The 13,260-nt window shown below is 26.5% G+C and overlaps 1 protein-coding gene across 2 annotated transcripts in view; it reads right to left on the reverse strand.

Annotated features, from left to right (window-relative positions):
- Window positions 1-13,260, reverse strand: part of LOC132943894 (estradiol 17-beta-dehydrogenase 11-like) — a 19,240-nt gene continuing 5,980 nt past the window's right edge. For both annotated transcript variants that reach the window (XM_061013040.1, XM_061013038.1), the window contains exons 2-8: window positions 11,440-11,568; window positions 9,757-9,910; window positions 8,863-9,017; window positions 3,231-3,408; window positions 3,016-3,145; window positions 1,186-1,438; window positions 1-369 (exon numbers count right to left, since the gene is read on the reverse strand). In XM_061013040.1, the coding sequence (XP_060869023.1) occupies window positions 294-369; window positions 1,186-1,438; window positions 3,016-3,145; window positions 3,231-3,408; window positions 8,863-9,017; window positions 9,757-9,910; window positions 11,440-11,489 (996 nt within the window). In that variant the 5' untranslated portion in view covers window positions 11,490-11,568 and the 3' untranslated portion in view covers window positions 1-293. The remainder of the gene's footprint in view (window positions 370-1,185; window positions 1,439-3,015; window positions 3,146-3,230; window positions 3,409-8,862; window positions 9,018-9,756; window positions 9,911-11,439; window positions 11,569-13,260) is intronic.

Genomic DNA, 13,260 nt, shown 5'->3' on the forward strand with positions numbered 1-13,260 from the left:
TAATATAATATAAAAGTTACATCTTATATTTATTGTACAACAAATTATTTACAAAATCACATAATTATAACAAGCATGAAGTATAATAATATGGTATTAAATTATACACCACCATAAATACCTTAAAATACAATTAATAATTACTGTTGGGAATTCGGACATCATTACATAAAAGCGAATATTAAAAAAAACAATATATGTCAAGTCTTTTTAACAAATATTATCAAAAGCTGTATAATAAAATCAATTACGTCAACAATGAACAAAGAAACGATTGATATCTATAATATATTTTAGTCATCTGTGTGTGGGTCCAAGCCAGTGTCGATGAAATCTTTAACGTTCTGAATGAATTTTCCGGGCAACAGTCTATAAAACCAAACATAACTTATAGTGACTAAGATACACAACACATATTTGGACACACTATAATTTATATTAAATTATGTATAGAATTTACAAATAAAGTTCTAATGAAACATCTATATCGTGTAATCATATTTCACTTATACAAAAGGTTACTTTATAAATTGTTACACGTGCACATATAGGTACAGCAAGAGTCAGGATTACCTAGGTCATCGTGTCCATAACTTATATTTAAATCAATTTTGAATTAAAGAACCACAAATTGTGTTATATGATTAAATTGCAATTTTAAGTAGGTACTTATTGACCGAACATATTAAAATAAAATGAATTACAATTCGTCGTGTTAGGTAGGTACTTAAAGAATTAAAAATCTAAAATAGCCAATTTACTAGCGCAACAATAAATTGTTGATTTTAAAAGAAGATAAATTAGTTTTCAATTTTCATTAAATATTTATTATATTATAAATGATTCTGTAGTTTTTAAAGTTTAGACTAGAGACTGGTAGATGAGTATCATCAGTGGGTGTGAATGTATTAGGATAAGCATGGTAAGATGTAAACATCTCGTGTAAGTACATATAATACATACTTTTTATTTGTACAGTTTATACTATATATTTATAGTTTATAATATACAGTATTATACGCAGTGTATCTATAGAGAATTTATGAATTTCACATCGAAACTGGGTACTCCCCACCAACATTCACTAATTTAAAGTGGTAGGGATCGATATATTATACAATTTATAGTATATACCATACTTTAATAAGCACTCAAGAACCGCTCTGTATAATAATTTATAGGTACCTGGATATCCGGTCGAGAGGCATCAGCATCCACGGTATACTAACTTCTTTGTAGTTACGTCTCATCGACTTTACAATGATATTGGCTACTTTTTCAGGCGATTGCATGTCCAACAAGAATGGGAATCGATTTCTAGGTTTCTTAACTAGTCCTGTATTAACCATAATCGGGTAAACTGTAGTGAATTTGATTTCAGATTTATTGTTTTTCGTATCTCCAACTCTTAACTCTTCGTATAAGGCTTCCATGAGTCCTGCAAAACCAGATAGGCTATCATGTTTAATGTGTCAACGATAATATTGAAAATAATAGCTTTGTAATATATAAGTATAATATTTGACAGAATATATTTCATAATAAGTACTATGTAACTACAGTCGTTTTAAAACTACGAAGTTACACATTGCATTTTGCAATCTGCAGGATGAATAATATATAAGCAATATATTATTATGATGGTAGGTGTAGGTAGGTACTTTAAAATAATTTCTAGATGAAATATATTTTATAACCTTCTTTTACGAAGCACATGTAAATGTATATTATACAATATCTATTTAAGGATAACAACATAATATCATATTCTAAGAACTAGCTATTACCTACTTATTGTTATGCGTCGTTAATAAAACAGTGAAGAACTAAATGTTGTAGGAATATAGTATATTATATGCCAACAACCTATACTAGCTGTTTGAAAATAAAATTTAGCAAGAATATAAATGGTTTTTATACTTTTATTACTGTTGTGCAAACGTATCGTCTAGCGCCTAGTCGTACGGACATTGTAATATGTATGCAATATATATCTGCCTACATCACACTTACCTACCACCTACGTCACATTTATCATATTATTTTGTTTCGTGAAATCATACGTTATTTATTTAAAAAATTATTTAACCAATGTTGAACACATAAATATTATTAAAAAAACAGCGTTTTGTATTTGCGAATTATCCATGTAAATTTTATCAACGCTTAAATTATAATATTTTTTACATATATAGGTAAATATTAAATCATAAAAAAAGCACACAACAAATCACAATAAGATGTGTATATAAATGTATTTCTGCTGTAAACGTTTTTTTCAAACTATACCTACTATAATTTATTTTAACTAATTTTCTATGATTAATAAATACGCGTACAGTTACTTAGTTTATTTTTGAAGTATATTTTTGATGCTTGGAATTAATAAATTAATGAATTAAATGAATAATTATTTAATCTATCCGTACAACCCATAATCTTAAAATTCACATTTTTTACAAATATATTGTAAATTATAATTGAAATTTTACTAGTATCAATTGTATCATGTTATAGCGTAAAACAAGCGTTCCTCGAAAAAATTAGTTATTTTATAGAAATATTAATACTTCATAATATACCAGCTACCTACAATATTTTATATTATTATTTTTTATTTTTTTATTTTTATAATTTTATATTGGTTTATAGAAGTTATAACTTGAAATTTGAAACCCATATTAAATATCTTCATAAAATATACACTGTAACGACTTCATAAGCACTTATAATATATATGTTATAAATATTAAAATAAAATATTAGATATGTACGCTATTTTATTACATAACAAAAGCATCTCATCGAATTACTCTCGTTTTTTACGACCTTGGTTCTTGACTACCTTGAATACCACTGAAAACTCAAATGATTTCAAATTTTTTATTCGAGAAAAAAAGAGAGAGTTCATTAAATACACATTATATTTATCATATTTGTATTTTACGATCATAACTCATGAGGAACTGGATTTGTAAAATCATATTTAAATTGATATACTATATTTAATATTACCTCTTACGGCGAATTTCGATGCGCAATATGGAACAACATTTGGGAGTCCGATGACACCGCACATAGAAGATAAAGCAATTACATGGCCATGGTTATTTTCAATCATGCTTGGCAAAAATGCTTCCAGAGCCTGATAAAAATTTTAAGTTAATACATTTAATATATTAATGTATTGGTTAAGTAAGTATACAATTTATTTTCAGCATTGAATTTACCCAAAAATGAGCTAAAACGTTGACGTTGAATATTTTTTCAATTACTTCGTGGCTTTGAGAAAACAACGGTCTGCATGGCATAATGCCCGCATTGTTTACTAGTACCGATACGCTGCCGACTTCCTGTTTAACTAAGGCTGCAGCATCTAAAACTTCCTGTCTATTAGACACATCTACTCTGCAAAAACATAAATAATAGTAAATCCAGATATCAATTAATATCAATACTAGTATAGGTAAAATAACCGATTAGATATTAAATTTGTAAATTTTGTGTTATATAGCTATATTTTTAAGATACTCTTTCATTTATCACATATTCATATACTATTATCCCACTTAGAAGCAATGAATAAACCGAAATATTACATTGTTGTGTTTATCAGTATACATGAGGTAGGTCGTAGGTAGGTACATTAATAGTAATTTACATATTATTATAATACATTTAGAGTTACATATTATATGTATGCCGTATGGTACCTTTATAAGATAAACAGTTAAATTCTTATATAACAAGCATTTTAACATGCAGACAATTTATAACGTATAGGAGCGTGGCTCTGGGCTCAAGATATACTGTAAAGATATAACAGCATATTATCTAACTAAAGAATGATAGTAAATATAGTTGTACTAAAAACGTACAAATCTTAAAAGTGTATGTTTTAACTTCTAAAGCTACAAACATATCTTGGTATAATTATTTACCACTTTATCATCTAAAATACACAACAAATGAAAAAATAAAATATATTCTTTCTTGGTTATTTTCATTATAAATAAAATTCTCAAATACATACACCAAAAATAAATACGTATGTATTTCGTTGTTAGTCCTAGCGTTATTTATATAATACACGAATATGTACCTACAGGTAATAGTGTGCTCATATACATATATTTTATATATATATTTCACAGCATTAACTTAAGTAATGTAATGGATGAAGATTATTCATATGAGAATATAATGTTTTCTTCATGAGTTGTTATACAATTTCAAATATATTATTTATTAATTGTTTATGTCATATATAATTGGTAGGTATTTGGTGTACCACTGTACCTGTAGGCTGCAGATTCATACAAAATAGATTTAATGTATTAATTAAATTTCCTTTTAAAGTAGGTAATTGACGGTCTGAAATAATAAACGGAATTTACAAGAATCATTATATATACATAGGTATTCTGCCATTCTAAAGAACCAGTTGGAATAGGTAGTTAAGTTTGTTTTGCAGATACTTTTACTTTCACTTTATAGTTTTGTTTATGTATATCATATGTGTCCACCGGAGGGTGATTGCTGGAGTTTTAAAGTAGAATTTGGATTTTGCGCTCAAAAAATGTCATTTAAGTATTTATACATTCGTACATAATTATAATTTATAAATATATTTTAGCACCAATTATGTTTGGTTGTTACTTAACCTGTAAATAAAAAAAAAACTGATTGTACTTACATATTTATAAAAAAAAATTTTATTTAATTTTTAATTTAACTTTTTATAATATAATTCAATTATAATTTATAAATATATTATAGCGCTAAGTAATGTTTGGTTGTTACCAGCTAACCTGTAAATTGAAAAATTTTGAATTTTTTGGCTTGTTTAGATAGGTACCTACTATTTATAACATCTTTAATTTACTTTTAAATATCAAATAAATAAAATAATGTTTAAATCTCATCAAACTTTAAAAGCATTATATATTATATACATGTAACTTTATTTACTTATATATTAGGTATACTTAGATACTTTGTGTAGGTTTATGATAGTAGTAGTACAATAGTACAAAGTGTCCGCGTTATGCATTTTAAACAATGGACCGTACAAAATTACCGTTTATCATAAATTGTGCATATTACTACTTGTTGCATTGATGCAATTTATTATTTATACAACTACATTTATTACAAAATTACATAATTTAATTTTTTATTTGTCTTACTGAAACATGATGAAAATATTACTATTACCAAACGATTTCGATATGTCATTTACATTTATTTGTATGATCATTAGTGCTATAATATTTGAATTTTCGTGAAAGTTTTAAAAAGTTTAACCAAAAAATAAAAAAAAGTTTTTCATAGTTTTGATCGTACATGGCACATCCTACTTTAAAGTACCCAGTATGTTCCTATACTACGAAGACTCTCTCTAATTCAAACAGTTATAATTATAATATTCTACGTCACAAACTTGCTTTCCTATCTGAAATATCGGTAGAAAGAAAATTTAAAATCTTGCTTTTCAGTCAAAACACGTCTTGAGTAATTTAACATGGAGATTGAATTCGTACATCAGGACCTATGTCAATGTCATTCGTGAACTTTGGCTAGGTCAACGTCATTTGTTATTAATTTTTATACTCTTTACGATTCAATATAAATAAAAAAAACTATACATTTCATATAATTATATATGATTTATAAGCCCATACGCCATGATTTATGTAGTTATTATGCAATAATATTACTTATTATTTCGAACAATTATGGATCACAGTAAACAAAGATAATTCTACCTACTGTTAATATTTTATTCTAATTTAACAAATCATCAACATCCAAGATCAACTTTGCAATTAAACGTATCAAAGAATTTTAAAATTATCTATTATTAAATTCATTAAAATGTCTGTTACGTCATAAATGACGAAATGTAAAATAATTTTCAAACTTAAAATATAGCAAAATGTATTAGGTACTATTATTTCTTCGTTAAAAAAAATGAGTAAATAAGTAAATATATTTAAAGACTATACTATAAGTTAACCAATTTTATTTATTGACTTATTTTCCACATGGAGTATATTTTATTATATTTTTATAAGTAGGTAGATTACATATATTATATTTATACAATCAACGAATGATTTCAAAGAATATTTAAAAAAGGTTTTAAACGCAATTAATATTTGAATATGTAAGTACAGTGGTTTAACAAGGGAAATTTAAGTACCAAAAAAAAAATTATTCAATTATATTAGTATTCGTAGGTACATAAATTATTTTTAAACGATTTATTTTTCTAAATTTATAATTATTATTTAGAATAAGTTATTTTTTTACGTTTTAAATAAATTATAAATAGGTACAATTTAGAATTTAAACATCAACAATTAAGATAATAGTACCAAAAGTTAAATAATTAAAATGAATTGTGCACTTCCTGCCAGAAATAATGAGTCATATAATTATATGAATTGTGTAAAAATGTTAGTTAAACATCAAAATATTATTATATTATTTTGTAATAACTCCATATTATTATTTTTATATTTTTGTTATATACATAACCATGGCTTAAATATACAAGGTTATTTCACATAGCCTCATCTATTGTTATCAAACAAATATAAAATGGCTGCTTAAAGGTACTGCAGTCCATATCTTAGATAATATATTTATATCATAGTTTAGCCAGTATAAGTCGTCCCCTTACGCTGTCATTTTAATTCCTTACCGTGATAAAATGATATAGTTGAGGTACTATAACAATAGCCTTGTATATTTAAGCCATGTATAAAACTATACTACATATAAATGTATGATTTAGTTAAAATGTTTAATGTTGATAACTTTTTAGTATACCTACCAATGCCACACGTTCTCTAACAATCCGAGTCAGCGCAAAATTAAATGTTAAATAAATTACTGAATATAAATTTGCCTATAAGTTTTCAGAGCAAATTTTTTTATTAGTTTTTTTATTTTCTTTAAAAAAAATTATATTTTTATATTGCACGTGTATTTCAATTTTACTTATAATTTTTTATAACGTTATTGATAATTGATAACAGAATTATAGCATTTGCGTGTTTGTTTGGAGAATGATCAATATATAGCAATAATAGCATCTTGTTTCAAATTTCTAAATCCAAAATTTTATTTCGCATAATTTTTCATATTCTGAGGTTTTTGCTTATTTCAGCATTTTTACGCATTATCTAGGTTTTTTTTAAAGTTTTTAATAACTATTCTGAGAAAAAAAAGGTTTGTTCTCCTCACTTCCAATACTCTTTTGAAAATCACTAATTTCTTATAATTTTATTTTTACTAAAAGCCCAGATAACATTGATATGGGAACGATAGTATATAAGTAATACAAAAAGAGAACAATTAATTATACAAATAATGATAAAATTTTTTTTAATAATTCAGCCACCGTTATTATTTGTGTTAATGCTTGGTATGTTTTTTAGTACATATTTGGTACTCTTTTATGCATTTTCAAAAAATTGAAAGCCCGGATTTTTCCAACCCTGGTTTTTAAGAGCTACAAGTTCCAAAGCCTAACTTATTATCGTCTATCATTGTTCAATGTTAACTAGTTCTCAAATGTGTGTGATTACTGATTAGTTAAATAGTATATTGTGTGGCAAGGGCGGGAAGTGAGCTATTTCAGTCGTGGGCGAGGGCTGCATTTTGCCTAAGACTGAAATTGCCTTCCCACACGAGCCACACTTACTATTTTTTGTCACGCCTCTGCGTTCATTGATCGCGCCATCACGGCAAAGGTAATTCAGACTAGGATCTATATGCAACAACCAGACTGTTCTACGAAAACAATACTTCATGAAAGAAACGATTTGGTTTTATTTATTTTAAGGGTCATGCATACCTGTCATGGCGTCATTAACCTCTATAGGTTATAATATGAATATAAGATGTAACCAAAAGTTTATGTTTTGTAAGGACCGTGGTATATATTTCAGTATAAATAATAATTATTATATCAAAATAAAATAAGAATAAAAAATGTAATCAAGGCAAATGTAATGCATTATGCGGAGATCTATGCAACAACCAAATTATTATACGAAAACAATTTCATGAAAGAAAAATGTTTACGCGTCATGCAAGGAGGTTATAATATGAATACAAGATGTAACCAAAAGTTTATGTTTTATGAGGACCGTAGTAAAGATGTTAGTGTCTGTTTGTTTAGAGAATACGCGTGATATCTGAGCTCAGTACTCTTGGGGATTTCCATATTACTGCCCGGTACTTTTGGGGAATTCCACTTTACCACCTGGTACTTTTGGGGATTCCCACTTTAACGCCCGCTGGACGGAAAAACGTCGCTTTCCATTTTTCCAACGGTTCAACCGTCATCAAAAACTAAACTTTCGGCGCAGGCGTGACAAAAATCTCTTTAAACAATGAGGTAATTGATTGTTTAAAAAAAAAAAATCAAAAAAATAATTATCGAGTTTTAGTTTCTGAAAAAAAGGCCCTAAAAAAATTAAAATGAACGAGCTGCGACCTTTTTATAAAAACTACACATTTTACATAATATAATTCTATGGTATATCAATATCTTATATTAAAACTCATTGACAATAGAAATATTCATAACATATGAATATATGATTTTTGTTTTTTGGTAACTTATTATAGGGCTCTATAATATATTAATATTATGTTATGCCTCAGGTGCCATAATTTGTAGACCCGGCACTGCACTTCAGAAATATTTATAAGCACTTAATAACATTTAATACTAAGGTTATAAATAAAATTATAATATATACTATAGGTACATAAAAACGTAATGCATGTATTTTGTATAGTTTTATAAAGATGGGTCGTGGGTGAATGTAAAAACGTACTCACTTGTAAGTGTAAACACGTTTGTAACCTTTAATCTTAAGAATGTGTTTAGTTTCATTATTTCCTTTTTCGTCTAAATCCCAGCATACAATAATTGCATTTTGTACGGCAAACAATAATGCCAATTCTCGACCAATACCATGACCAGCACCAGTTATCTAGAAAAAATTAATATTACGTATAGTTAAAAATGTAGGGCAAATACCTATTAATTAGAAAATTGTATTTTATATTTATTTATGTATTCCAGTTAAAAATAATAACATATTAACATTAATAGGACTGTTAAATGTATTTTAAAATAAAAAATTGATTGAATATTTTTCATGATAAATTTATCTATCATGATGTTTTTGGTAAATAGCAAACCGGTTATTAAAACTATAATAATTAAGAGTGTAATTATATGTAATTTATGTGGTGCCAAAAAACAGTAAATACATGACCTACCTTATGGCAATATTATTATAATTCAATATGCGCTTGAAAGTACAGTAGTTTTGTAAGGTCTTTAAATAAATCTATTTCACTAGAAAGGATTGTTTGTATGACTGTATAATTTATATGTTAAGGTTTATGAATTATTATATAAGACGTCTTCAATAAAAGTAGGTAGTCTTGTGAAACACTGAAACTTAATTTCTAAAAAAAAATAAGGATGTAACTGATATATTATGAAGTTAAACTTCACAATCATCCTGGTTTTATATTTTATTATTTTTTTACAATTACACTCAATACCTGGTGGCTGGTTTCTACCTATACTAATTATCAAGTCTAAAACCAATTATAACATTAATTAGAACGTGTGTTCTTACTTCTTATATTATGCATATCTTACATATAACACTAAATGTACCTACTTAATAATATTATACTATTCATTAAATAACTTACTAATATAACTTCGTCTTTTAGTGATTTTTCTAATGGCGGTAAAAATGTTCGTATAATGGACTCAACGGTAGTATAAATGAATTTTAAAGCCAAAAGAATTAATTCGATGAGTAATAAGCCTGCATAAGCAACTGAATTTCCCATAGAATTCGACCTAAAAATAAACAAGAAATAAAGATAAATCATTTCATAATATAAACAGGGTAATCATTTAAATGTCTACACCCATTATTTCATAGTTTCTATTTTTTTGAAACTATTTGTTTACATATTTGATGTTATTTCAAAACAACATTTTAGATTCTGAGCGAAGCGATGAATGTATTGATTTTACAATGATGTGTGTTTTTTTTTTATTATTGTGTCTCGTCATCACCTTTTAGGACAGTAAAAGTGCTTGGATTTTCTTCAGCAGTAACTTTTCTGATAGGAAAGTGAATCTAGTTGGTACTTTGAGGGGTCAAAAGTAAAAATTTCCTAGTAGTTTTCGAAAGTGACGTGAAAAACAAAAGAAAAATTAAGGAAAAACAGGAATTTTTACGCAAAATCTGTTTTTGAGAAAATCGATTTTGGTTTTTGGTGTAACTCTAAAACAAATGACCGTAGGGACATGAAATTTTGACTGAATGTTTATATTAGCATTTTCTATACACCATAAAATTTACAAAATATTTTGACTCTTTTTGAGCTGTTTACGGCCATTGTCAGTTTTCAATTTTTTTAGTTTTTTTTTCTATAAATATCAATGAAATTTTATCTGTTGAGTAAAAAAGCTTGAAAATTTAATAGAAGGCTCCTAAGTTATTGTTTAAAAGGCAGTTGAAAAATATTAAAAATACATTTTAAATCAAATCTATAATTTATTAATTATTTTGTAGTTAAAAATGTATAAAATATTTAACTTTTATGGCTAAGGATTGAAAATTTAAAGCAAGGCTCCACGTAAATAGGTTATATATAAATTACTTTATTCACAATAATATCATCAAATATGTAATATCATAGGCTGACTGACTGTTTTCGCTCAGAATCGTTTTTCTTATACAATGATATTATATCATTGAATTCAAATTTAACACCATCCATTACAGTGACCCACTTGTAACATACTGTACAGCAGAGCGACATCCATTTTTTTTTTTTTTGTGTTTGAACCGACAGCAGAGGAGGATCTGTGTGAACACTACTACTCCTCTGCTGGACATCCACTTATCCACCTTTCTGATGTTGATTTTATTATTTTTTATCGCTATAACTTTTTAAGTTTTTACTTTATTGAATGACACCCTACATTTTTTATTTCATATTCCGCAGAAAAATATTATTCGGAGTATTTAAATCCACAAAGATGTTGTCCACTAATCTAAACTTTTTATACCTACTTATAACTAATGAACTACTTCTCCGAAATTTTATTTTTCATAAATTGAAATACTCCAAATAATATTCTGCTTCGGAACATAAAATAAAAGGTATCGTGCCTTTCAAAAAAGTAAAAACGATAAAAATAGAAAAAGTATATTTTTTTCATAAATGTTGTTTTTAATTAACATAAAATTATATAAAAAGAATATTTGCAAAAAATATATACAATATACATTAAACTTTTTTAAATAATGGGTGTAGACAATTGAATGGATCTATTGGAATTCGTGTAAGCTATACTAGGGTTTTTTTACCTACCTATATCTCTTAAGAGGTGGATGAGTTGACTCTTTTTTATTTTCTGTCATGGTTATTGATAGCCTTGTAATTATAAGACTGTTTAAAATAAAAAAATTTACTTCATTCGAATGGTACACTCTTGCTCACCTGGAATAAAAAAAAATACACATTCATTTTAATTGTTATTATTTATAATTTCTTATATAATTATACAAACTGGTGGAGTCCAATTATACCCAGAATATAGGGATTTTATTTGTGTAAATAAACATAAATGCTAATGTTTATTTATGCAAAAGTATTAAGTATATAATACAGTCGAATATCGATAACTTGAACCATTATTACTCGAAAACCTCGATAACATAATCACCTACATAATATATTCTGTATATTTTGTTTATTATTGCTAATTGTAAATACCAATATTACTTTACTATGTTTTAAATGGGTTTCCACCCATCAATATTAAAAATAATAAAAATAAAAAAATAACTTGAATTTTTTATACGCCCTGAAAGTTTAAGTATTTTTAAGATGGGTTTGAAGTAGGTATATAACTGGAAAAATACATAACTTGAATTTAATATTCATTACCCTTTAAATTCGAGTTATCGTGACTCAACTATACAAAATTATACAATGATAAATTTAAGTATTTATACAATACATTAATTTATTATTAAAACATGTGCTTAAAATATAATATTTCATCATGGGACACTTTTAGGTTTTTATTTTTTTCTAAAGTACGAAGTAGATTGAATCGTTTTTATTTTTGAGCTTTTAAAGTTGTGGTAATTATGATGAGTGAAGTAGAAGTAGTATAGGTACTACCTATATACTCTATACTCTATAGGTACAGTCAGTGGCGCAACTAGCACAACATTTGAGGGGGAGACTATAGCCCCACCACAATATTATACCAAATGTTACCACCACCCACCATCTTCAAATTTAAACCCCATTAAAATACCAACATTTTACTTTTAATTATATTTATATGCATCATAAAATTAACATGTTATTAGAGATTCGTTGTTCTTTTATTGATGGCTGTAAATTGTTCTAAAATTATCCCAGGATCAATTTTTACATATTTTTAAATACTAAGTACTAAACCGATCTTGATCCAACGTATATCTCAAGTAGGTATTTATTCGCCTCATAGCAGAAAATGCACGATCGGCATAAAAATTTGCAATATATTGGCCACTTGAACCATATTGTATACATTTGGGGAAACTTTTTTGGTTAAATTTTCCTGAACGAGATTAAAGTAAGTTGTTTTTTCATTATTACAGAATGAATTTTCGAAGACAGCCATTTCATTTTTCAGTTCCACTATTGAGGAACGTATTACCTACTAATGTTATTGGTGATTGAAAGCTTATCAATTTTCAGGCCGGCGGAGAATGGATCTGTATAACGGGGAACTGGAAACATAAGATATTATTATAAATGATACACAGTGTCAGATTATTACTTTCAATCGCCAATTAACCAGTGCGTACATAATACGAACGATAAAAACGTGTATCATAGAAAAAGTAAAATATGAGTATAGGACTCTGGTATATTAGCCACGATTTACATATTTTTGTAGTTATCTCTATGTAATTAAATCATACAATTACATTTTATCCGTCGACTATTGTACAAATATATACCTACCAACCTACCTAATGTATACATATATATTTTTCTATTTTAATATATAGTATATACATTATACACATAAATAACAGCTTAATATATGAATACATGTCAATATAATTTATCAACATTTTATAGTGATAAAATGTTTTTAAATTAATTATAAGTTTTGAATATATTACT

The sequence above is a fragment of the Metopolophium dirhodum genome, chromosome 4, assembly GCF_019925205.1.
Source record: "Metopolophium dirhodum isolate CAU chromosome 4, ASM1992520v1, whole genome shotgun sequence".
NCBI classification, from domain to species: domain Eukaryota; kingdom Metazoa; phylum Arthropoda; class Insecta; order Hemiptera; family Aphididae; genus Metopolophium; species Metopolophium dirhodum.